We start from the raw sequence: 26426 nt of genomic DNA on the forward strand, positions 1-26426 counted from the left end.
CTAACAAACATTTAAAACATAGTAACAAATTCTTTCAGCAATGTATTTTCTTTGATATTTGGTGTTTGGATTTTTCCCCTTTTTAGGTTTTGAAAGAAGTCACTGTGAAAGCACAGGCTGCTGAGAAGGTGAAAGCTGAAGTACAGAAAGTGAAAGATAAAGCCCAGGCTATTGTAGACAGCATCTCGGCAGATAAAGCCATTGCTGAAGAAAAGTTGGAGGCTGCTAAGCCTGCTTTAGAAGAGGCAGAGGCAGCTTTAAAGGTTAGTATTAAAAGATGGGGATAAGTAGGACTATTTTCAGAGGATGAGCTCCATAGAAAGATAATGTAGGTTGGTGGATTGAGTCACATACCCTGCCAGTTGACAAACATTTTCCCTTTATCTCATAAATGTCTGTCAAACTCAATATGCTGATGAGTTAGTTAATCCTACAACAAAAGGACCGCTTTCAACACTGAAGTACTGAATGTGACTGTTCATGTTCATTGCTGCAACTCACATATGTAAAAGTGAATCAAGTCCTTGGTTTTGATATCACATTGATAACCAGCATTGCCACTACTGGTATTCAGTATAAACACCGCTTAATGGACAGCATGCAGAGCTGCTTTAGTCCATCCTAACATACATTTCTTCCCCCTTGTCCTAAATGTTCTATTATTATGTATGTTGCATCTAAGCTTACTGTTGTCATACACTCTTTGTCTCCTTCTTCATAAATACTTCTGCCAGGTCTCTAATGCCTGGAAACACTATTGCTACTAGTTTTCCCCATGTTCCCTCTATATCCAGCTTCAGACACTACTCCAAAAGACATCTTTTCTGTGAAGTGTTTAGACTGTAATGGAGTAGCCCACTCATATGTTTTTGGTAGTGGTGATGTCTGTTTCTTCCCATGAGTTTACATTATGCACTCTGGGAGTGAAAATCCCATTTTAGTTTAGCACAGTGATACTCAGACCTCAATCAACATTACTGAAAAGAGCCACAGTAGTGTGAATTCATTGTTTCATTTACTATATATAAATAGATTTTTTCCTCACAGCAAAATGATTGATCAGTTATTCTACAATTGGTTAGTAACATAGTAAAAGCACCCTGATTGGTTAATAACTTAGATTGGCTAATAATTAAATCACACAATGTTTTAATATCATGTGCTGCAAAGAGCTGCAGGAGACACATTAAAGAGCCACTTGTGGCTCCCGAGCCTCAGTCTGGGTATCACTGGTTTAGATCTTGTACTGTACAATTTGATGTGCATTTACATTAGTATGTAAAATGATAAATAAGGACTCATCAAAGAATTTTGGAGGGAGAATAAGTTTCAACAATGGGAACTGAAGTTAATCTTGGGGTGGGAAGTCAGAGCCTCTGAAGAGCAAAGCAATGAGTGGGTGGTATGGACTAGTGACAGGAAAACCTCTAGGTTTGCAGGCTTATGTCAGAGCAGTATTCAGACTTTCAAATGCACACCAGAGTGAAACAATAGGCCACTGGTTACACTCAAAGATATAAATAAGTGGGATGCCCCTGAAGAAAATCCTCCCAATAAAAAGACTCTGCAAAGGGCGATGGGGCTCCAAGTTATCTTGACTACCTCTTCAAGATCTGTGCTCCAAGAAAGCTTTAACCAAATACTTAGGAACTTTTTAATGGTTTGGTTTTAGTTCTAATACACGAAGGTTTTGAATATTTACATATTTGATCCACATTAGCTCCCTCGCCTAATGATGATGAAGACAGCAATGTAATGTGTGATTGAGAGTTAGTTCTTTTACAGCTATTTTTTAAAATGCAGCTACCTTGGTTTTACCAATATTAATTGACAATATAATCTTTGTAAATTAAGCTCCAATATCATCTGAGATATTAAATTTAAATAATGCATGTAAAATTTTGCCTTGGGTAAAGGTGTCAGATACATTAAATGGACACTAATACTCTGTAAAATACAGATGACAATTTTCCATGCGGATATCATTGTTTTTTCAGTCTAAGCAAAGAACTATTTTGGCTTCACTTTGACATTTTTAGTCTCACTACAACTCCTTACATGACAGCTTCAATAGGAAAAAAAGACAGAAACATATGAACAAATATGTATGTACAATTATTTTACATTATTTCCGACAACAATTTCCTTCGAGTCAGAGAATACTCCTTGTCAACTGTGATTCTTGCATAGATTTGTTTTTCTCATTATGGTAACATGGCCAATTATAGTCTGCAAGTACTTGGGAATTTTAAATTATTTACTAAGAATTTAATGGAATTTTGCTAGCAACACAGAGAAATGTGTACTGCAATACGTGATTCATTTATAGGTTTCTTAGCTGGTAAGTGACCTTTAGTTGGTCAATCTGCTCATTCGTCATATCTTAAAGACTCTCAAAAGGAGAAGATATATTGTGGTTTTATATAACTAATTTTAAAAAATGTAATATTAAAACCTTGGTTCAGTAAAAACTCTTGAACAAAAACTATGGCCCCTTTGTCCTTTCTCTTCCATTGATAAATGCTTGTGAAATGTGAAAACAGTAGCATTACTTCATGTAACTAAACTTAAGTTATTTAAAGAGCTTTTTTTATTTTTTTTCATCTCTCAGAAAAGGATTGCTTGTGTAAGTTGCTGAGTGCCTCCTTGGTGCTGCTGAGCAGAAATTGCTTAGTAGTTTGCAAGAGGCAGCAGTTAAAACCTTGCAGAACTGTACCTTTCTAGTTTTATTCTGCTTGAGGATGATTTTACAATCAAAAGCTTGTTGGATTAATTTTTCCAAACAGATCCTATGCCTGGAGGATGGATTCAAAGCAAGTGTCCATAATTTTTTTTTATATAAAACTGGCAAGTGAAGTTTAAAAATATAATTAGGAAGGCCAAAAAAGAATGTGAAGAACAGCTAGCCAAAGACTCAAAAATTAATAGCAAAATTTTTCGGAAGTGGGAAGCCTGCTAAACAACCATTGGGGCCACTGGACAATAGAGATGCTAAAGGAGCACTGACAGAAGATAAGGCCATTGTGGAGAAACTAAATGAATTCTTTGCATCAGTCTTCATGACTGAGGATGTGAGGGAGATTCTCAAACTGAGCCATTCTTTTTAGGTGACAAATCTGAGAAACTGTCCCAGATTAAAAACAAGGAGAGTCTTGTAGCGCCTTAAAGATTAACAAATTCCTGCAGGCATAAGCTTTCTTGGGCTGCAACCCACTTTGTCAGATGCATGAAATGGAAATCACAGATAGGAGGCATATATATATATATACATCCAAGGGTAAGAAACAACAATGGGGAGGGCATGTGCTAACAAAGTCAATTCAGTTAGAGTAGATGAGGCCTATTCACAACCGTTGATTAGAAGGTGAGAATGTGTGAACAGTTCAATTACTTCTTGTAATGAGATAACCATTCCAATTCCCTAATCAGACCCAGTCTGATTGTGTCAAGTTTGCATATGAGTTTCAGCTCTACAGTTTCTCACTGAAGTCTGTTTTTGAAGTTTTTTTGTAGAAGTATGGCAACTTTCAAGTCATCTACAGAGTATCCTGGGAGATTGAAGTGCTCTCCTACTGGTTTATGGATGTTACCATTTTTTATGTCTGATTTGTGTCCATTTACTCTTTTGCATAGTGACAGTCCGGTTTGGCCAATGTACATGGCAGAGGGGCATTGCTGGCACATGATGGCATATATTACATTAGTAGATGTGCAGGTGAATGAGCTCCTTATGGTGTGGCTGATGTGGTTAGGACCTGTGATGGTGTCACTAGAGTCGATGTGCGGGCAGAGTTGGCAATGGGGTTTGTTGCAGGAAAGCTCATGCCCACAAGAATTTGTTAGTCTTTAAGGTGCTACAGGACTCTCGTTGTTTTTGCTGTATCTAGACTAACACGGCTATCCCGCTGGAACTTTTGTCCCAGATTAAAGTGTCATTAGAGGAGGTTTTGGAACAAATTGATAAATTAAACAGTATTAAGTCACCAGGACCAGATGGTATTCACCCAAGAGTTCTGGAGGAACTCAAATATGAAATTGCAGAAATACTAACTCTGTTATGTAACCTATCAATTAAATCTGCTTCTGTAGCAGATGACTGGAGGATAGCTAATGTGACACCAATTTTTTAAAAAGGTTCCAGAGGTGATCCTGGCAATTACAGGCTGGTAAACCTAAGTTCAGAACCAGGCAAATTGGTTTAAACTATAGTAAAAAACAGAATTATCAGCCACATAGAAGAACACAATTTGCTGGGGAAGAGTCAACATGGTTTTTGTAAAGGGAAATCATGCCTCCACCAATCTACTAGAATTCTTTGAGGGGGTCAACAAGCATGTGGACAAGGGTGATGCAGTGGATATAGTGTACTTAGATTTTCAGAAAGCCTTTGACAAGGTCTCTCACCAAAGACTCTTAAGCAAAGTAAGCAGTCATGGGATAAGAGGGAAGGTTCTCTCCTGGATCAGTAACTGGTTAAAAGATAGGAAACAAAGGGTAGGGATAAATGGTCTGCTTTCAAAATGGAGAGAAGTAAATAGTGGTGTCCCCCAGGAGTCTGTACCAGGTCTAGTACTGTTCAACGTATTCATAAATTATCTGGAAAAAAAGGGTAAGCAGTGAGGTGGCAAAATTTGCAGATGATACAGAACTACTCAAGATACTTAACTCCAGAGAAGATTGTGAAGGGGAAGACTATAACAGCGTTCAAAAAAGAACTAGATAAGTTCATGGGTGATAGGTTCATCAATGATTATTAGCTAGGATGGGCAAAGATGCAAAATCATGTGCTAGGGAAGTGACCCTATCCTCTGTTTTCCAGAAGCTGGGAATGGGTGACAGTGGATGGATCACTTGTTGATTACCTGTTCAGTTAATTCCCCCTGAAGCACCTGACAGTGGCCACCGTTGGAAGACAGGATACTGGGCTAGATGTACCATTGATCTGATGTTACCATTGATCCCACCATGATGCCATTGATCTTATGTTCTTATGACTGTCTTTGAGATGGACACCATTGTTTACTACAGCAACAATAGTGATAATCCCTTTCCTTCCTCTCAATGTCATAGACAATCAAACCTGCAGATATTGCCACTGTCCGTACACTGGGTCGACCTCCTCATCTTATCATGCGTATTATGGACTGCGTGCTTCTGCTGTTCCAGAGAAAAGTGAACAATGTGAAAGTGGACCAAGAGAAAAGCTGCACCGTCCCATCATGGCAGGAATCGTTGAAATTGATGACAGCAGGAAACTTCTTACAGAACCTACAGGTACTTTAAAAACATAGAGGAGAAAAATGGGTTGTCTGATGGTTGAAGTAGAGCAAATGTTGTAAGAGGTAAATTTTATATATTTCACTTTAAAAGTTATGGGGTTTTGACCCAATATGTTGTGAAGAAACCAATACTGGGCACAATCGTACAGTTTTCACTCAAAGGAAATGCCTGTTGATTTCTTATCCGGGTTTTGCCTAAGTAAGGATTTGTAGGATTGGGCAGATAATTTGCTAAGGTATTGGGCGTAGTTATGTTATCTATGCTTAAATCACAGGTCATTCATAAATTAGGATTCATCAAATAAATTGTGTATAGTTTTTAAAAACACCTTTTGAGATGCTGAATGATGTGTGGTAATAGTGTGGCTAAATTATTCTCTCCATCACGACTCCAGCAATTCCCAAAAGATACAATCAATGAAGAAGTTGTAGAGCTTTTGAATCCTTACTTTGAAATGATAGACTATAACATTGAGACTGCAAAGCGAGTATGTGGGAATGTGTCTGGCCTCTGCTCATGGACAAAAGCTATGGTGGCATTTTTTTCTATCAACAAAGAAGTGTTACCCTTAAAGGTAAGTCTGTATTGGTAAGCCAGTGGGAAGTTTGCCTAAATAACATGGTGGGATTCGGCCCATTGAGGAGACAGACTACTAACTCCAGCATATGTCTAAGGGGACTCATCACCATACAAGCAAAAATTTCACAGTGGGCTCACCCAGTGAGTTGTGGATTTTTAAACCATAAATGCATGCATAAGTCCATCTTTGTTTAGTAAAGCTTTTAAGCATGTGCCTGAATGCTTTGCTGAACTGCAGCTTATGGGCTCTTTTTCACTAAGGGCTGTTCTACTTTATAAAAAATAAAAGGTATATTTAGTCATGTCTGTTGATTTGGATGGGAAAAAGTTGTGCTGACCACATCTGATTCCTCTAAGCACTGCAGAACCTGAAACTGGATTCTGTTCCTTCTTGTGCATCCATAGAGCCACTAATGAAGGATCTACACAGTTAGTACTGTGGGAATAACTAGGCCCGCAGAACTTTTAAGACTGATGATGAGGCACCAGAGGGAAAGAACACAGTTACGTACAGATCAAAAGATCAGTTTACAGGGCGGGCAGTTATAAATGTGTATTTCTTTTTGTTTATAAACTAAGCATAAACTGAAAATCATTTACACAATAAATATGAAACTTCAAATCGCCATTTCCACATAGTTGAAGTGCTTTCAAGGCAAATGCCCATGCCATTTCTGTACTCCAGTAGGTGTACTGAGAGCTAAATTTTCAAAAATAATATTTACGTTTTCATAAAGAAACTTGTGTTTACTCGCAACTGAAGTATTTATTTATCTAACAATGAAAAAAATATGTGCGCACACAAATTTTTATTCATGAAAAACCAAGTAAATTCTAATGAACCAAATGCCTCCAGAATTAATAAAACTTGTATTTTGGAAAATAAAATACCAATGTTGGGGACACTTCCTTAGGCCTGACTGGGACACCAGTGTAATTTGGAGCATCTTGAGAGCTAATTTTATCAACACCAGCAGAATGGCTCTTAGGGACCCATGATTCCAGTTGGCTGTTGCAGAAGTGCAAGGCATTGCTGCATTATCCCAATGCTCCTTCTACACTGATGGAACACAGGAGTGAATGGTTTGGAGTTGTCTCTGCTAGCTTCATAGCCCTCTATGTCAAAGGAATCCTCAGCTACCCCATATAAGGTAGTTTTCCAGTTGCTTTCTGCTGACTGAGCCGGACAAAGCATAAGGCCAAGGACCTGGCCTACTGACCTTTATCTACATTCACAAAACTCTCAGTATATGCGTGGGACTTGAATCATAACTTAGGGCAATACATGACCTTTACTGACTTGTTAGTACTGTCTTTTAGAAGAGATGGTTGATTATCTCCTCTGTATTTTAGGCCTTTCAAAGAACAGAGTGATGAAGAAGGAATTAGACATGATTTGAACATTGAATAGCAACAGCTCTGTGATGTTTATATCTGAATGCAGAAATGTGTTCTCTATACACATGTAGTCTGAGAAAAATGTTGAAGGTCATCTGAATTAAATGCTTTATCCCCTCCTGCGAAGTTTTTTACCACTTAATTGCCGCTGAGAATTGTAGCAGAATTCAGTCTGTCACAAAATTGAATTGAAAGGATTCTGTGTGATAGCTCAATTATACAGAGCAATTTAGATTTTAAATATAATGCTATGAAGCTCTAATTGAGATGTGCTTTATACCAAATGCTTTGAAACATTCTGTGTATGAATTTGCTTTGCATATGTATACTTCGTAGGCTAATTTGGCAGTCCAGGAGAATCGCCTTACCACTGCCATGCTAGATCTGCAGAAAGCGCAAGCAGAGTTGGATGACAAGCAAGCTGAATTAGATTTTGTACAGGCAGCGTATGAAAAAGCCATGAGGGAAAAACAGGTGCAATATTATTTACATTAAGACTTTACATTAAGATATTCTTTAGTATAGTATAATAGGCTGCTTTAGTCATTGATCCTATTTATGCAACCACAAAATACAGTGCATCTCCTCAAACTCACTTTGGAATGGAGAATTTAGGGAACAAAATTTGAGTTTGCTTGGGACTTCCTCCTCTTTTTTTTTTTTTTTTTTTTTGGCTTTCTCATATATTTTCCTTGCCCACTTTTCTGCCCCATTGAAACACTCTGTGTATGTAGCATAAAGCTTCATGCACTGAACACTGAATTTGCTATATGAATATGTGTATGCTTCTGTGCACAGACATTTGAAATTCTGGGCTTTAAGCTCCTGGGCTGGCAGATGTCACACACCTTTCACCAGCACTTAACATACATGCATATAGTAAAAAATGGAAGCAAAATTAAAAGTATCTCATGAAGGGGTGCAACCAGAATTTTCCTAATGTGGGGGCCCAGAGGTTGCTGGTTTGGGTCCTTGGTGTCAAGCACATGATGCAGGGGGGAAAGGGCAGTACATGTGTGAGTCTCCTTTGGGTTGTCAGATCTGCCTGAAATGTTCATTCAGAGATGGATTTTGTGCCCAATGTGTCTGGGACAGTGACCTGAGTCCCCTTTGAGCCTTCCCATGCTGAGCACAAGGAAATATAGGGGGTACCCCTATCCCGGGGCACAGATGGAAGCTCCCCACCTGTTCCAGCCCAGGGGTTCCCATGATGGATCAGTGGCCTGTATTGCTCCAGCTGCTCTGCATTTGGAGATTCGGCTGCCCTCACAGCCACAGAGAGAGCTCAACACTCTAGCCTCACCCAGCAGCTCCATCCTGGGCTGGAGCAGCCATAGGTGGGGCCCCGAGTGCATGATCTTGCACATAGCACCTGTGCCACAGAGGGGTAGGAGAAGGGATCAGGGCCACAGGGGTCAGTATGTGATCTTTGTGACCACTGTGGGGTGTGGCTCTGGGAGGTTTGAACCTGGGCAGGGCTAGGCGGCCTGCTGCACCCTCTGACCTGAGCCCTGACTATGTTGGTGAGCAGCAGCGTTTATGGCCAAGATTGGGTCCTGTTGTGCACCTGATCCCATACACACAGTTGTATGGAGCAAGCCCAAATATATATCTATTCTTTGAAGTTAATGAGTAGTGACAGAGCGTTTCACTTTTACATATTAAATGCTATGCATCATGACACTTGGTATACGGTAATGCAGTAAGTGTTAGTACTATTTATGAGTCATTATATCATTAAAGGTTTAATTAAGATTAGGTATTTCATTCCACATCCAATCAGCTTTTTTGTGTGCGTGTTGTTCTTTAGACTTTGCTTGAAGATGCAGAACGCTGCAGACATAAGATGCGAACAGCCTCCAGTCTTATAAGTGGTCTAGCAGGTGAAAAAGAGAGATGGACTGAACAGAGCAAAGAGTTTGCTGCACAAACCAAGAGGCTTGTGGGTAAGATAATTTTTCTTATACAGACTTACCGTGAACTTGTCCTGTGACTATGCAACTAACGTCACCTGGGTTCTATTCCTGCTCTGCAAGTGGCTTCTTTTGGGTGACCTTGAACAAGTCACTTAACGTCCTCTCTATCTCAGTTTCTTTAACTCTAAAATGAGGATAAAGACTAATTATTTCGCAAAGCACTTTTTGTCATCTTTGGGTGAGAAACACTATATAAAAGCAAGATGCACATAGTAAAGTACAAAATAGTTTTACAGCATATAAAACTAGTAACTCATGACACTTTCATGCTTGTATCAGTAATATTAGGGAGCACAATCTGTGGGCTGCAGCCAGTAGAGGGTGACATATTAATGGTGACTATTACAGGAACAGCATAGTTTGCATAGCTGAAGATGTTAAGATATTTGCCGAAGTAGAGATTAATTGTTCGTATGAATAATACAGTGTATCCTCCCCAAACTTAGAGCACTAATTCTTCAAGGACAGAATAACTTTTTGGACAATTGTCCAATAAATAATTTGAGTTATAAGTATATTTATAGTAAGTAATCTTTTTCAGATCCTGCTAATAAATTCCTGGTTTTTGAGGTTTAAAAATAGATTTTGTAAAAGTTATAAGAAATAAACTTCTTTGAAAGTTGACCATGTTGCTTCTATATAGTTACACAATTGCTCATCAGTTTCTCTCTACATGGTGATGATCATTTAAAAAAAATTAATCCACTAATACTATTGGCATAATTGGTCGGTAATGGATGTTCCAGAATCTTAACTTTAAGACACAGGCAAAGACAAAGGCTGCTTAGTTATGGCTGTAAACTAACATGATAGTGTTGGATGATATTAGTGTGTTGCTTGAGGGAGTGTCCTGACGGTGAGGGACTAGTGTTTGGGAACTGGTACTGTATTGTGTGAAGGTTGAACTCACTTTTTTATTTCCTTGATTTCTATAGTTTGCGTTGCTAGGTGGAAATAACTTTAACTATTTAACAGTTAACTATTTTGTTATTATTGCTGGGCATTTGGGCTGGAGTTGGTCTTCAATGTCTATCAAAAGCACTGAATCTAGGAAACCCTTCAAATAATGCAAGGATATACACCACCTTTAAAATTACTGGTTTCATAGGCATTAAGTTTTTTTTTCTGATAACATGTAATGTTCATGGCCATGTAGAATGTAACAGTGGCTGTGATGTGCACTAGGGCCACTGGGTGATTAATGGGATGCACTCAAATCCTTATGCTCCAAAATCCTAAGACCCTATTTCTTGAGCTGGGAAAAAAATGCATTTATCTACTAGCTATATAAACATATGTGTTGAACAGTTCAGATCCTGTCTAATAGAGATCATAGATCTTAATGATTACATTAACATGCCATGTAGATAACTGCTGTGGAATTAAAAAAATCATAGATGTAGTTGAACATGTTCCTTTTGTTGAATCAAATCATGGGTGTCTAGAATATTTCAAAACATAAGGATATTCCCTGCTTCCACTCCTATTACCGAAGGAGACACTGGGGCTATGCCTACACTGTACACCACTGGCATGTAGGATATGGGTAGCTACATGCTGAAGTGAAAAGCCAGCTGTGTTCACACTATGGTGTGTAGCTACATACATCAGTGTAAGGCTCTGGCTGGGGAGGCAGTTGGGAAATGCAACAACTCCCCACTTTCAGAGCCTTGCACTGCAGCAGGGAAACTCTCTGGCAGTAACAATAACAGTGTCGATGGGGAGACATTGCTTGGGCATGCAGACAGTCCATGTAGCATATATATGATACAGCAGGGAGAGGGGAAAACCCCCAAAGCTGACAGAGACCATCAGCACCAGATCTTTTTCCCCACCTTGAGGCTAAAGACCAATGACTAGGGGAAGCAAGACGAGAGAGAGGACATCCTGCTGGGAATACATTGTGAATACATTGGGAATTTTCAGAACACTTTGGAAAAAAATAAATGTTTTAAATGGTTCTGAAGGCTCAATAAAATCATGATGTTAAAATTAGGAAAAAAACATTTTCAGTGGTATTTTGCACACAGCATAGTCAAGCAAATAAATCTGCATTTACACTATTAATTCTACTGTAGCTCCTGTTGGAAGTTTTGCCTGTCTCTCTCTTGTTTATTTCCCTGCAAGTACACACATTACCCGAACAGAACTGCCCACAGTCTTTCAGTATCTTGTGCCTGTTTTTTTTTTTTTAAAGGAGATGTGTTGCTGGCTACAGCTTTTCTATCCTATTCTGGTCCTTTTAACCAAGAGTTCCGCAGTCTGTTGTTAAATGACTGGCAAAAGGAAATGAAAACCCGGAAAATCCCATTTGGCAACAACCTAAATCTCACAGAGATGTTGATTGATGCTCCGACCATCAGTGAGTGGAACCTCCAAGGATTGCCAAACGATGACCTATCTATACAGAATGGAATTATTGCTACAAAAGCAGCTCGTTATCCTTTGCTAATTGATCCACAGACTCAGGGCAAAATTTGGATTAAAAATAAGGAAACCAAGAATGAACTTCAGGTAATTTAAATGCAGATATTTTCATAACCTCTAGTAGCTCTTACTTAGCTGCCAAAATGTTTGGCTAATCAGAGGGTTCAGGTTGTAGCTAGCTATTACAATGTTTATACACTACCTAAGCTGCTTGTTGCTTACCATCAATGTACACTCTAATTTAGCATTTAGCACTAGAGCAAATTCTCCTCTTTGTTACCTTGTAGCCAGGCAAGTCTGTGGGCTCCAATGGGCTTGCTTGAATAATAACCTAATGAAGAATTTGGCTGTTAGTGTGCAGATGAAAGACTTGATAAAGGCCACAAGGAACTTGTTGGATGCCATAAACCCTAGGAAAATTAAAATGGGTATGCTGTATTTTGTCTTCTTATAGACTTTAAGGCCTGAAGGGAGAATTATGATCATCTAGTCTGACTGTCTGCACATTGCAGTCTATAGAACCTTGCCCACCCATTCCTGTAATAGACTTCTCACCTCTGGTTGAGTTACTGAAGTCCTCAAATCATGATTTAAAGACTTCAAGTTACAAAGAATCCACCATTTACACTAATTTAAACCTGCAAGTGATCCATACCCCGTGCTGCAGAGGAAAGTGAAAAACTCTTAGGGTCTCTACCAGTCTGATCCAGGGGAAATTTTTTTCCCAACCCCAAATATGGTGATCAGTTAGACCCTGAGCATGTAGGCAAGACCCGCCAGCCACACACCTAGGAAAGAATTCTCTGTAGTAACTCAGAGCCCTCCCCATCTAAAAACCTATCATTGGCCCTTGGAGATATTTGCTACTAGCAGGTGCAGATCAGCTACATGCCATAGTAGGGAATCTCCTGATACCATCTCCTACATAAACTTATCAAGCTTAGTTCTGAAACCAGTTAGTTTTTTTGCCCCCACTTCTCCCCTTGCAAGGCTGTTCCAAAACGTTACTCCTATGATGGTTTGAAAGCTTAATCTAATTTAAAGCCTAAACTTATTGAAGGCCAGTTTATATCAATTTGTTCTTATGTCCATATTGGCATTTAACTTAAATAACTCCTCTCCCTCTCTGGCTTGTTTAAAAAATGACTGACGTATTTATAGAGAGCAACGTATCTCCCATCAGCCTTCTTTTGGTTAGGCTAAACAAGTCAAGCTCTTTGAGTCACCTCTCATAAGGTATGTTTTCCATTCTTCTGATCATCCTAATAGCCCTTTGTTGCACCTGCTCCAGTTTGAATTCATCTTTCTTAAGCACAGGAGACCAAAACTACATATTGCATTATGCTGATATACTAAAAAATCAGCAGACACAGCATTATGCTGTTCCGTAGATTTTACTGAATCATATATAGATAATAACAATATTATTATTATTTTTATTTTATTAGTGCAGCACATAGGAGAACCTAGTCATGAACCACGACCCCATTGTGCTAGGTGTTATACAAACACAGAACAAAAAGATAGTCCCCGCTCCAAATAGTTTACGATCTAAGTCTAAGACAAGAGACAACAAATTAATACAGACAGATGGGGGATTGCAAGGAAACAATGAGACAGTACTGATCAGCAAGTTGGTAGTGGTCTTAGTGTACTAGTGGCACAATGGTTGAGTTTTTTGTAGATATTGTGGCAAAAGAGTTTTAAGGGGGGATTTGAAGATGGTTGATGATGTATGTTTGTGGATATTTAGGAGTGCCTCCCAAGCATGAGCTTTGTACTTATCTGTAACTGATGCATGAAGGTTCTGCATCTCTTATATATTATTATAGAAACAAACTAGACTGTGATAATTTACCTTATTGTTGGTCTTGTTTTGTTGGGAAAAGAATAGCAGTTGAGTTTTAAGATTAAAAAGCAAAGCTGATGTTGTATGATTTGTACTATGCAAAAAATTGTATACAGGAAAAAGTTGAGTTTGGGTTTACCACTTCTGTATTCCACTTTTTACTCTAGTCACGTTAAAGCAATGCAAAACTGGAGTACCATGGTGTTGATTCAAGTGTGTGAACTTCTGGACAAAGATTATGAATGGGGGGAGAGATGTGGGGAACTCTCAAAACTGGCAATTTTCAGCAGAAAGATGAACTGAAAAATTCCCAACCAGCTCCACCCATGACCTCATGGAGAGTGGGAGTAGTTAAACTAATTATGAGCACTTCTGAAATCACCCCCTTTTTCTTTAATCTTGATCTTTAGCTAGTCTCTCTCTTTCCGTAATATAACCATAGCAAACATACTAAAAACATTTTATTTTACCAGTGCTCTCATAACAAAGTGCAGCATAATATACTTGCAACATGGTTGTATTTCTAGATCACATCTCTGAATCATAAGTATTTCAGAAACCACTTGGAGGACAGCCTTTCTCTTGGAAGGCCACTGCTGATTGAAGATGTTGGGGAAGAGCTTGATCCAGCATTGGATAATGTTTTAGAGAAAAATTTCATCAAAACTGGTTCTTTCTATAAGGTAAAAGAAGAAAATATACTATAGAGAGGAGTGCATTCAAATGTGAAAATAATGCTAGTTCTGTACAGCTTATGGTAGCCTTATGTTTGAGTTTCTGGATGGCCAAGATATTTAAAACCTGCATTTTTCTTCTTCTGTTAGTCTCTAATGGGATTATAAGCATTAGAAGAAAATCATTTTTAAAACCCCAATTGTGCTGTATTATAAATTAATTATTGGATGCATAATTGTGCAGAAATTACAGAATCAGACAAGTTTCTGAACGAGTAGTTTGAGGCACTGCCTGGATATTATCTTTGCACAATTTTTTAATATAGAATTGGCTTTTTAGTTGGATCTTTCCAAAATGCAGTATCTGAAAAAATTAACTTGTACATTTTGAAATATGTAGTAAGAATGTGACTCTTATTATCAGGGCTTTTCAACCCATCTGTCTGTTTCATAATATCTCATTGTGTTTTCCAATAAGGTAAAAGTTGGTGATAAAGAAGTAGATGTCCTGAATGGCTTCAGACTTTACATCACCACCAAGCTCCCAAATCCAGCATATACCCCTGAAATTAGTGCTCGCACCTCCATTATTGACTTTACTGTGACCATAAAAGGTCTAGAAGATCAGCTCTTAGGGAGAGTCATTCTCACAGAGAAACAGGTAGGAGGAAAATAATTCCACTATATTTCTATTGGGTTTATAATTTACACATGTGTGTGTTGGGGGGCAAATTTCACTTGAGTTATATTGGTTATTGTGTTCTCTCATGCTACAAAGTTACTGCTTTTCAGTTCTCTGTGAATAACTGTGGTATAGCCCTATTCAGAGAGCTCTTAAAAATAAGCACAATCATAAAACAAAGTTGATATGATCCTGCAGAAGCTCTCTTGACTCTTTTGCTTAGACTTCCTTTACCCCATTGATTGAGGTCTTCTAGTTTGTCTTTCTCAAACATGCATGTTCCTATCTTTTTTTTTTTGGTGCCAAATATACTACTTTGGATTCCAACATATGGTAAATAAAGTTTTCCATTCAAAATATGGTCTTTTAAGGTCAGAGAACCTCCTTAACTCAGTAGCAGTAATTAAAGGGAAATATTTTGTTTTGTTAGTTTGAAGCTCTGACTGCCATCACTTTCCACAGAGATTTAGGTCTTCCTGTGTCCTTCCACCACAATCATAGGTTTTTCCAGTGTTGGTCACATTAGCCTGGTCTGTAGCCCTAGTGAGATCTTTCATGATGCACGGTTCCTCCAGAAGCTGGTAGACCAATATGTTCCATGGTTTGTTTCATCGCAGTCACATGTATCTGGGTCATTGGAATAGCCCCACATCTGGTTATGGACTTTTGTCCTGTCAACTTCTGTTTGGAGACAATTTAAACATCTCCAGGTCAAGCAATTCTCCTCCAGGCTGCGGGGAAGGTGTTCAGCAGTGCTGATCTGCATTTTGATGTCCTTGTGGAATGTTTTGAGCCGTATGTGCGACATTCCCAGTGAGTAGCCATCCATTATTTTTTTCAGTGGTTATGTTACAGCTAAGAAGCTTTTCTGTGATTTCAGGCAGCAGCTGCTGCACTGTGGCCATGTAATGGCTGTCTGGTATCATTGATCTGTCATAGACTCATAGATATTAAGGACAGATGGGACTATTGTGATCATCTAGTCTGACTTCCTGCACATTGCAGGCCACAGAACCTCACCTACCCACTACTGTAATAAACCCATAACCTCTTGCTGAGTTACTGAAGTCTTCAAATAATTGTTTAAAGACTTCAAGTTACAGAGAATTCACCATTTACACTAGTTTAAATCTGGAAGTGACCCATGCTCCATGTTGCAGAGGAAGGTAAGCCCCCCTGAGGGTCTTTGCCAATCTGACCAAGAGGAAAATTCCTTCCCAACCACAAATATGGCAATCAGTTAGACCCTGAGCATGTGGGCAATACCCACCAAGCAGATACCTGGGAAAGAATTCTCCATAGTAACTCAGAGCCCTTCCCATCTAGTGTCCAGTCTCCGGCCCTGGTTCTGTTTTGCTTGTGACTGCTTTCTTGATATCCAGTGGACTGATAATGACAAGAACATAAAAATTGTTCATGTGTGTTTGTTTTAGACATCCTGTGATGTAGCAGCAGCTGTCATTTAACACAGGGTCCAGCTTCTTTGTGTGAGCTGATCTTTCCCACACAGGACATGCGTATTCAACCATCAAACAGACAAGTGCCAAGTGCAATGGCTCTGAGTGTTACTTGGTTGGTTCCCCATTTTGAATTTGAAAGCTTTCTAAGTATGTCGTTCTGGGTGTTAATTTTGCCTTATGTCTTCTCCATGTGTACCTTGGAGGAGAGAGTGCAGTCTAGTGCTACTCCAAAGGTAGACAGGAATTCCAGCAGTGGGCAAGTGATACACGATTCCAGGTGATGTTTTATTGTCTATCAACCTCACGATTCCAAAGATGAATGAGACCTCATTTGCATTTTGACTGGGTTGGGATGCAATTGTTTCTTGGTGCAATAGACTGAGAGCCCAGACAGTATGGATGTTAGCATAGGTTTTGATCTGGGCAAGATCGTTGGCTTGGGCAGCAATGCAGAGTTCATCAGCACAAATAAAACTTCTTGTGCCAAGATGGATCCATTGATCATTTGTGTATATGTGGAAGGCCATTTTTCTGTTGCCACCTTCAGGTCCTCTTCCTGCATAGTTTGAAATAAAGACATTGGTTCTCTAATAGAGATTTCATAAATCATAAGAGGTGGTGATCTTTCATCATGTTGTATGTTTTAGTGAGCAGCATTTGGTGATTTACTGTGTCAAATGCTGCTGAGAGGTTGACAAACATGGGTCCTGTTACCATATGTTTCAAAGCCATCATCGATGTATCAAGTGATATTCAGATGGGCAGAATTGCTTGCTCTGGGATTAGGTGCTTTTCTATGAGTGGTGTCAAGTGAGTTAGGATGAGACACTCGTAAAATTTGTAGAGGTGACATATTAGTGAGAGAGGCCTGTAGTTCTTTGGCTCTACTGTGTCCTTCCCTGGCTTCAGGGATCCCAGGAAACACACTCATCATCAGATCTTGGGTATTTTCTATGTGGCTGAGCATGTGTTAAACAACTTCAGTAATTAGTGCTTTATTGCTTGTCCAAAGTGTTTGGTTAGTTCAGTATGAATGTTAGCTAGATTGGTGCCTTTGCCATTCTTGAGGGGGTTAATTCCGGAGGATGGCCAAATGACCAAATGGTCATTGTAGACTGTACACTAAAATTACAAGTTTCCTGGTCTTCCTGCCACTTAAGACCTACCATTTTCTAGGAATTGGTCTGCAGTAACATTATAGAGTTACTCTGCCTTCATTGGGTCATTGTTAAATTTCCAGATGGTTGTCCATGCTTTCTTACTCCTGTGGGTCAAGTCCACACTCTGTGAGATTCTATCATGACTTCTGTTTTTCCAACTTTAGTGAAGAGACCAATTCTTTGCCAACTGCAATGTTATCTTCAGTTAATGGGTCTATTTCGAATTTCTGCTTGTATTTTGTGCATCAATCTGATAACTTGGATGTTAGTCCTGACACATAATTTGATCTGCAACCTTGTGGAAGATGCTTCTTCAAGACAGTGTATGGTACATTGACAAAACTGGTCATAATTTTTTGGTATTGGTTCAATCTTTATTATATCGAAGCATCTTAATTGGTGAAGCCCTCCACTCTGCTTTCTTAAAATTAAAGCAGTCCTGGAATGGCACTGAGTTGGTGTTATGGCTGCATTGATCTGGCAGGCGATGGGCTGGTACTGTGAATGTGGAATCAGACCCAAACTAAGTTTATTGCATGAACCAGCTATGTTGTTGCTGACAAATGCTGGATCAGAATTGTAGCTTCATTTCTAGGGGCGGATTTGTGACTTAAGTTCAAGTGGTGTGCATCTGGCCATAGTTCAGCTAGTTCTTCATTTTCATCAGTTATGCTATTGCATCATTTGACTGTGGACTGTTAAAGTCACCGATGATCACCCACGTTTTGTCATGTTTGAAGTTATGTGGGCTAGCGAACTCGAGTAGTTTGCATGACAGTTTGTAGAAAGATGTGATGGGAGAGCCACTAGTATCTATGGTCAGGTGTGGAATGTCATTATTATCGGTCATAGATGTGTTTATGACTAAATCAGTTTTTGATGAAAAAAGGCGCTGCCATATTGCTCATGTGTCTTTTGATGGCCAAGTAAATCTCTAGTAACTGGGGACAGTTATTGTTAATTCCTCTGTGTGTCTCCTGGAGGCATAATAGCTGACAACTGTAGTCAGCACACATTTTGGCTATTAAGTCTTGTTTGGCAACCGCCCATTAACATTTACTGATATTATTGTCAGTGCTGGCCCTGATGAGGACCTTTTTGAATGACACTGACAACTGCGTTGACTTTCAACTGCAGATGGTCAGTTATGCTGATGACTATGTTGGTCTGCAGATACAGATATAATTTTGGTTATGTTGTAATGGTAGGTGTTCAACAGGATTTGCAGATTAAGAGAATTGGACAGGGGCAACAATGTGAATGAACACCCCTGCTATAGCACCTTGCAGGATCAGACTTCAGTGTTCAGATACAGAAGTATTTTATGATTGCATCCTACTTTTAAAAATAGTCTATTTAAAAAATAGTTTATTTTGATGTCTGGTTTGGATTTCTCATTCCCTGTTACCAATTCTTGGCAAAAGAGGGGATTTGGATGTCCTTGTTTTGATGATCTGTTGGGAGCTGACCAGCAGATCTTGGCTATGATAGTCTTGGGCAAGGGAATGCTGATCTCACTTTGCCTTCCACTGCACAAAGCATTCGCTGCTGAGTCAAAGTTGCTAGGATAATTGCCTCTACAAGTTGGTTGTAGTCTGCACTAATTCAGACCAGGCTGCTGTCTGCTATGTGGAGCATGGCAAGAGGGGATGAGAGAGACTGTGACAGGCTGAGAATATGACACTTTGTACAAAATGCGGGGATCTCTTGAGTCAACCTAATCTTTGATGTGTGAACCCTTCAGTAAGATTCAGGTTATTGAACTGCCATGTTGCAAGGTTGTTGCAATTGGGTCCAACTGGAATGTGAAGGGAAAGGCCTCTTGAGGTCTTTGAGAGAAATCATAAGAACATAAGAATCATACAAGGACACATAAATTTGAACTTTGAAGCATTTATGTTTTTTAAGGGTCACATCCAATACAATTCTTTACTTAGTTTATATTTCCAAATCAGTTAGGCTGAAATCCTGTAAATTGTCTTGATGAAGCCACTGGGATCTGGCAGTGTTCAGCGCGTTCTGTGTCCTTGGTAGCGCTTCACAGAGTTGAGCCCACATTGCTAGATTTAAAACATTAGTTTTTGCGCTTGAGTTTATTGGAGTTACCTGTGAAACAAATATCCAAGTAATGCCACTTAAAATGTAAAATTAACAAGAATGTTTCTGCACAATTTACATCTTGGATGAAAATTAAACAAATGAAAAGCATTTCATATATTTGTTTCAGAAATGAACTCTTTATTTTGGTTCAGATATGTTCCTTGTTTTGATGCTCAACAGATTGCCTGCGACTTAGCGTCCAAAGAAATTTCATAACTACTTTTTTAAGAAGCAATTTATTTATGTGGAAACCATAGTTGTCGTTAATGCTTTAACTTGTTAAATCAGATTCACAACTCATTTAAATGTAATTGGGGCCAAGTTGATTTCTCAACAGTGTTTACTATTACATTTAACTGTCCACTACCATCCTTAAAATACTCTATTTTTTTAATTACACCCTCTTTATCAGACCAGAATAGTTAATGCCCTGCTGCACAGATTTCTACCTGCTCTCCTCCAGTCACATTTGGCACATTTGGCTTCAGTTAAATGAATTTCAGCTTCTTTATCTCTTGTCCAGCAAGCTCCCTCTTGTGCTTTGGTTGCCTCCCCTTAATGAGATATTATTTATATTATTCTGCAACCACAACCCTAACACTTTCTGCCATGCTTTATGCTTGGAAAGGAGGACTGGCTGCAATTTTCTAGTTAATCGTAGTATGCGGAGAAGGAAGAGATTTAAAACAGAAGAAATTATTCTAGTTCTTCCTTAAAACAATTTATCTCAGCAAAACCTGTGCTATCCAGCTCCCCTAGAACTGGCACTTGGGTATAAACAGAATAGTTAAGTGTGACTATAGCTGTCCTGTGTCACTGCAGGACAAGAAACTTTACCAAAATGGTATTACTTAGGCTATGTCTACACTGCAGCACTAATTCGAATTAGCTTAATTAGAATTACAGAAAGCAATTTATAGAAAGTGCTGCTGACTGTCCACACTACAGTGTTTGTGCTGGTTTCTTGCATCCACACTGGCCAGCCTTAATTCGAATTAGAAAGCAGTGCAATGTGGGAAGCTATCCCACAGTGCAACTAACCATAGAGGCTGTTGTGATGAGTGTCGTCATCCCAGGATGCAGCGCTGCTTCCCCCACTCTCTTCCCCCACCCCCAAACAAACAGGAAAAGGATTTTCATGCTGTTTTTTTTAATCCCCCGATCGCCATTGTTGCAGGCACATGGAGCCAGCTGTACTATGCTCTCATTTTGACCGTGACAAATACATCCCAGTTTATCCTGGATTACTTTAGAACTGTATGCTGTTTGCCTTTTATGCTCCCCCCACCACCACCCCCTGTATATTGCTTGCCTTTGATTTTTCCCTTCACCAAATGAACCCCCCCACCTGTATGCTGTTTGCCTTTTATGCTCCCCCTACCCCCCCCCCTGTATATTGCTTGCCTTTGATTTTGATTCTACAGGTGTCTGTAGAATGTAAGATAAATAACAGCTGAGTCAGTTAGTATATTAATACAGTGATACAAATGTTTCTATTTCACTGATGGAAAGCATGATATAATGTATCCACATGTAGCACTGTGAATAAACTCTTAAGAAAGTATCAATTTCCATGATTGGCCACTGAAACAATGTAGCAAAGAATTTCCTCTCACTGCTGGCTTTTAAAACGCATTCACCACGCGGGGAGGATGGGGGGTGAAATCTTTCAAAGGGACAAACTTTAAGGGGCTAAATTTTCAAAGGGACAAATCTTAAAGGGACAAACTGCAAAGGGCTTGCTGGGCAGTTAAAACGCATTCACCACACGGGGAGGGGGTGTGTGTAAAATCTTTCAAACCCTTAAAGAGAAACTGCAAAGGGCTTGTTCTGTGTTTGTGTGGGGGTGATCGCAGCTTGGATTTTAAACCTGTTCACCACAGAAAATGAAGATTTAAATCTTCCCGGGGCTGCTTTGGGGGAGGGTACTGAAATGGGGCATCATGGGATACAGTCTGGAGGCCAATTAATTCAAATTAAGTCCCATTGCATCCACACTCACACTAATGAGAATTAACTGATGCGCTTCAGGCGCTAATCCACTTGCAGAGGTGGTTTTATTAATTTGATTTTAAAGGCTCCTTAATTCGAATTAACAATGCGCAAGTGTAGATGCGGGAGTAATTAATTTGAATTAAGGGACTTTAATTCGAATTAAGCCACCAGTGTAGACCAGGCCTTAGTGTTTCAAGTAGATTGGACTGCTGTACTGCTCATATCTATCACTTCTATGTTGTAATTTCTCTGTGGTCAGAGAGCAACAGTAGAGACCTTAAATTGTGGGACACTTATAATCTTGATTTTTTTAAAAATTGGCCACTTACTTTAGTATTTTAAGCAAGGCAGTGCTACCTGAGTCTTATTCATGCTTCATAATCCTCCGCTCTCAAACATAAAGCATTCTAATGAGCAACTAAAGTCAGGCCTCTTCTGTAGGATCATGTTCTTGAACCTCGGCTGAAACAATACAGGAATGAATATATATATTTGGTCTTGGGGTTTTAATTATTACTCTAATTGTATACTAGCAGTTAGGTGGTATAAGTTTCTTTGTAAGCCTAAGTGAATGTCAAGAAAGCTGGATATCATAACTTAAATATCACTTTTTGTACTGCTTTTAATAATTTTTTTACAAGTTGAGATTTCTTTGAAGTGCGTAGATGAGTTTTGGAAAAACTGTTTAAAATGCTTTCATATGTATCTTGGGAACAGATAGGAGCAGACAAAGATAATAACAGAGCATCTTCTGCTTCCGCTGCCACATTCCAAAAAAGGAGGATTTTCAATTAGCTTTACTTCTTTGAAAAGGGGAAATTTTACATGATGAAAGGGAGAGAATGATTGGGCTGGTTAGAAATGGGCGTAATGCAGGCAGCTTTTCTATCTAGCTTTGCCAATGTGCTGCAGACCTGATTTACAATGCCACATACTATTCCACTGCCAGGCTTTCACTGACGAGGGACTACAGACTTTGCTAGATTGGCAGCTACATGATTTCCTATGTAGATTGTTACAGAAGGGGTGTAGGGACATAACCTTTTCTATTTCACCTGTGACACAGAGGCTCTTGAACTCAAATCTGCAGAAGTGAAAGGCAATTTGCATTAAATTACCTTAGCACAGAGACTGCTTCCAAAATTTCAAGCAAAAGCATTTTCATCATCCAGTAAAGAAGATATATAACAAACTAAACATTCATTTCCCAAATTAATGTTCTCCAGTATATCCGTGCATTATATGAAGGTAATATACAGATACGTCTAGTAAAGATGGAGTAACATAATATCAGTAAGTAAGATGCAAGGAATGCTAAAATTATTAGGATATTTCCTTATGCTTGGGAATACATTTGGCTTCCAAACAGTAACTCAGTATTTCCTCTGGTACTGTAGAATCTCTTGCCAGCCTCTCTGTAGCCACAAGTTCAGTAGGGAGGAATGAGTCTGCATACGAGAGGCCTTTGTATCAGATTGGCCCAAAAGTTACAGAAAGGTTCTTTATACCAGGGAATGTGGTTCTTCCAGATTATGGGATTACACACACACTTAGTCAAGTATATGTCAAAGTATCTTGCTGAGTCATAGCTTTATTGAGGACTGTCCTAGTTTTTGTCACTTTTTTGTCTGGGAAGTCTCTTACTTGAAACAAATCTCAAGCAAAACTTTCTTTACAAACTTTTAATTCTAACAATGTGCCACCTTGTGATGTCCTTAGTGCAATCTGGGCTGGTGAATGGCTGAGTCACCCCAATCCCCCACTTCTGGAACCTGCTTTGCCCTGCTCTGCTGTGAGAACCCCCACTCCTGGGATGTTCACGCACAGCCTTTGGCAAGCAAGCTGCACCTAACTGAGTGAGTGAGCACTTCTAGCCAGCCACTTTTTGGATTATGCAGTAAAATGGCTCCAGTCAAAACCCCTAGTCTCAGATGCTACCCTAGGAACTTCGGTCTTACAATGTTCAGTTATGCCCACTGAACAATGTAAACTCATATAAGTCTGTCAATTTAACAAATAAATTGATATAGACCAGACTTGTTACTCCAAGTGGAGTTTCCAACACACTTCAAACCAAACACACTGCTTTAGGTAAAATAAAAAAACAAACAAATTTATAAACTACAGAAGGATTTTAAGCAATTATAAGTCAAAGGATAACAAGTCAGATTTGGTCAAGAGAAAACAAAAGCAAAATGCATTCTAAACTAACCTTAACACTTTCAGCAACCTTACAAAATTAGGTGTTTCTCACCACAGGCTGGCTGGTTTCTGTTCAGCCAGGCTCTTCCTTTTGGTCAACACTTCAGTTTTTTTGTGATGTTTGTAGATGGAGGTGGAAGAGGGAGAGCATGGCAAATGTCTCCCCTTTCTAAAATATTCCTTCTCCCCTCTGGGGATTTGCTCCCCCCTCCAGAGTCAGGTGACAATCAATGTCTTTGTATGGTTTCATCCATGTCCTGAGTCGGTAAGCATTACCATTGCAGTTCCAACCTGGCCAACGGAAGGGGGGTGGCTCCCTCGAGAGTCCGGTTGGTTCTTTGCTGATGCCTAGGCCAGTCCTCTGTTCCTGGAAAGCTGAGCTGGGTTTGTCCTATGCAATCCTTGATGAGGTGTGAATTGTCCCTCCGCTCCTGGAAGGTTTTGCCTGGACACATTTCAAGCCATGAGGACACAGCTTTGGGAATATTACATAGCGAAGCCTCATAACCATACACATGAGATTGCAATAAATATATTACTATAACAATAATGTTCAGTGCATCATGAGCATTCCAAAAACATTTTATATGACATAATTTGCATTAAACAATACACAAATATACTATAAGGGTGAACACAGGGGTGCAAGGCATCACACACCTCTTACTCAATGAAGTAATTTCAATGCATCGATATTTATGGGTGGCATGCCAGTACGCACTTTGAACTCACTTGGATTAGTGCCTGAGGAATTATGGGTTTATATTATTTATGGATGTGTGGCAGCTAGTGCCTGTATAAATAAATAAATTGGAACCCAACAGTCTAGATTGACCTGTCCACTGGTGAAATGCTGTTTACGAATAAGATATTTTCTATTATCCACTTCCAGAGGGGTAGCTGTGTTAGTCTGTATACAGCAAATACAATGAGAGTTCTATGGCACTTTAAAGACTAACAAATTTAATTTTTGTAGGCACAAGCTTTCGTCAGACTCAGCTCACTTCGTCAGATGCAGAGGTAGAAAGTGAAGCGAGCTGTCTCACGAAAGCTTGTGCCTACAAAAATTAAATTTGTTAGTCTTTAAAGTACCACAGAACTCTCGTTGTTTCTATTATCCACTGATTTTGTTCTTGGCCACACTCTACAGATGTGGAGGGGAATTAGCAAATGCTCAAGTATGCATATATAATTCATGCTCGTGTGGCTGCATTTGTGGTAGCTAGTTTTACCATTGGTCCCTACTATTAATAGAACATGGGTAGAGTTTATAAATGGATTTAATTTGAATATTTTTGGGATGTGACTATCTGAAGTCTTTCTGGTTATAGAATAATGAATCTCATGCATATCTCTGTTAACAATATAAACTTGTTTAAAGTGCCAGGTAACACTTTTTAGGAAACAGGTAAAATATTGGGCAAATCTGTTCTCAGAGAGATCAAGTGTAAATCTGAAGTTACTCCAGTGAAGGCAGTGAAATTACTCCAGATTTAAATTAGTGTCAGTGAGAACACTCTATATCTTTGATCGTTAGAACTATAATTTACTCTTTATTGCACATGGGCTGATCTCAAGTATTGTTTTTCACTATAACAGGAATTAGAAAAAGAGAGAACGGATCTCATGGAAGATGTGGCTGCCAACAAGAGAAGGATGAAAGAGCTAGAAGATAACTTGCTCTATCGACTGACAAGCACACAAGGTTCTTTGGTGGACGATGAGAGTCTGATCACTGTATTGAGTAACACCAAGAAGACTGCTGAGGAAGTGACACAGAAACTGCAGATTTCTGCTGAGACTGAAATACAGATCAACTCAGCCCGTGAGGAGTATAGACTTGGTGAGCTGGAATCTGTGATAATGAAAGACAGATGTGACAAGCAAATGAAAAAAGAGAATACTAGAGTGGGAGAAATGAGGATGAGAGCATGAAGAAAAAGTGATTATACAAATAACAGGGGAATTGTGTTTCCCTGAAAATGAAAAGGATAAGATAAATAGCATATTGATCAGTTGTGGAAAAATATATCAATTTATCTTGTGTGAATTGCTTGCTGAACTCTTACCAATTCCAATGAAGAATCTGTTATAAGGCTTATTTCTGTACCTATATACAGAGTGGACTTGGAAGATACAGCCCAGTTTTATATTACTTTCCAACCCACAAAATATTGGTGTGTTATAGACTGCCAACCTGACCGATGTTGAGGAAAGGGCATAAACTTATCTGTAGCACCTGAACTTTCTTTAGTCTTAATGTGTTGAAATTTTATTTGGGCACTATTGTTGTATTGTAAATGCTTCATTCATTCTAGATATTTTTTCCCTAAATTGGCGCAATAGTTAAACATGGAACATGTGATTAAACATGTATTCTTATGTAGAAGATTGCAGTAACAAAGGGACACGGGTATACTGTGGTGTCTTTAAGAGAATGAATTAATGTATTATAAAACTTAGCAATTTTAGCATTCAATCACTGAAGTCAAGAGACCACCTCTTGAACAATGGCCAGGCCCTTACATTGTTTTGTAAGTTATGTATTCTGTGGTTTACTTTTTGATTTGTTATTTCTGGAATGAAATGTTCCATGTAGTGTTCAGTTGTGACTTCTCTGCATTTTGAGAGCTTCATGAAATGG

The 26426-nt window shown here is 39.1% G+C and overlaps 1 protein-coding gene across 1 annotated transcript in view; it reads left to right on the forward strand.

Moving 5' to 3' along the window:
• DNAH5 (dynein axonemal heavy chain 5) overlaps positions 1-26426 on the forward strand; it is a 186850-nt gene that overhangs the window by 109100 nt on the left and 51324 nt on the right. The window contains exons 57-65 of the mRNA XM_067570022.1: positions 87-263; positions 5071-5274; positions 5675-5854; positions 7594-7731; positions 9068-9203; positions 11431-11747; positions 14037-14192; positions 14662-14844; positions 25382-25625. Of these exons, the coding sequence (XP_067426123.1) occupies positions 87-263; positions 5071-5274; positions 5675-5854; positions 7594-7731; positions 9068-9203; positions 11431-11747; positions 14037-14192; positions 14662-14844; positions 25382-25625 (1735 nt within the window). The remainder of the gene's footprint in view (positions 1-86; positions 264-5070; positions 5275-5674; positions 5855-7593; positions 7732-9067; positions 9204-11430; positions 11748-14036; positions 14193-14661; positions 14845-25381; positions 25626-26426) is intronic.

This window comes from Emydura macquarii, unplaced genomic scaffold (genome assembly GCF_026122565.2).
Source record: "Emydura macquarii macquarii isolate MOO-44397 ecotype Brisbane River unplaced genomic scaffold, CSIRO-AGI_Emac_v2 contig_320, whole genome shotgun sequence".
NCBI lineage: Eukaryota > Metazoa > Chordata > Testudines > Chelidae > Emydura > Emydura macquarii.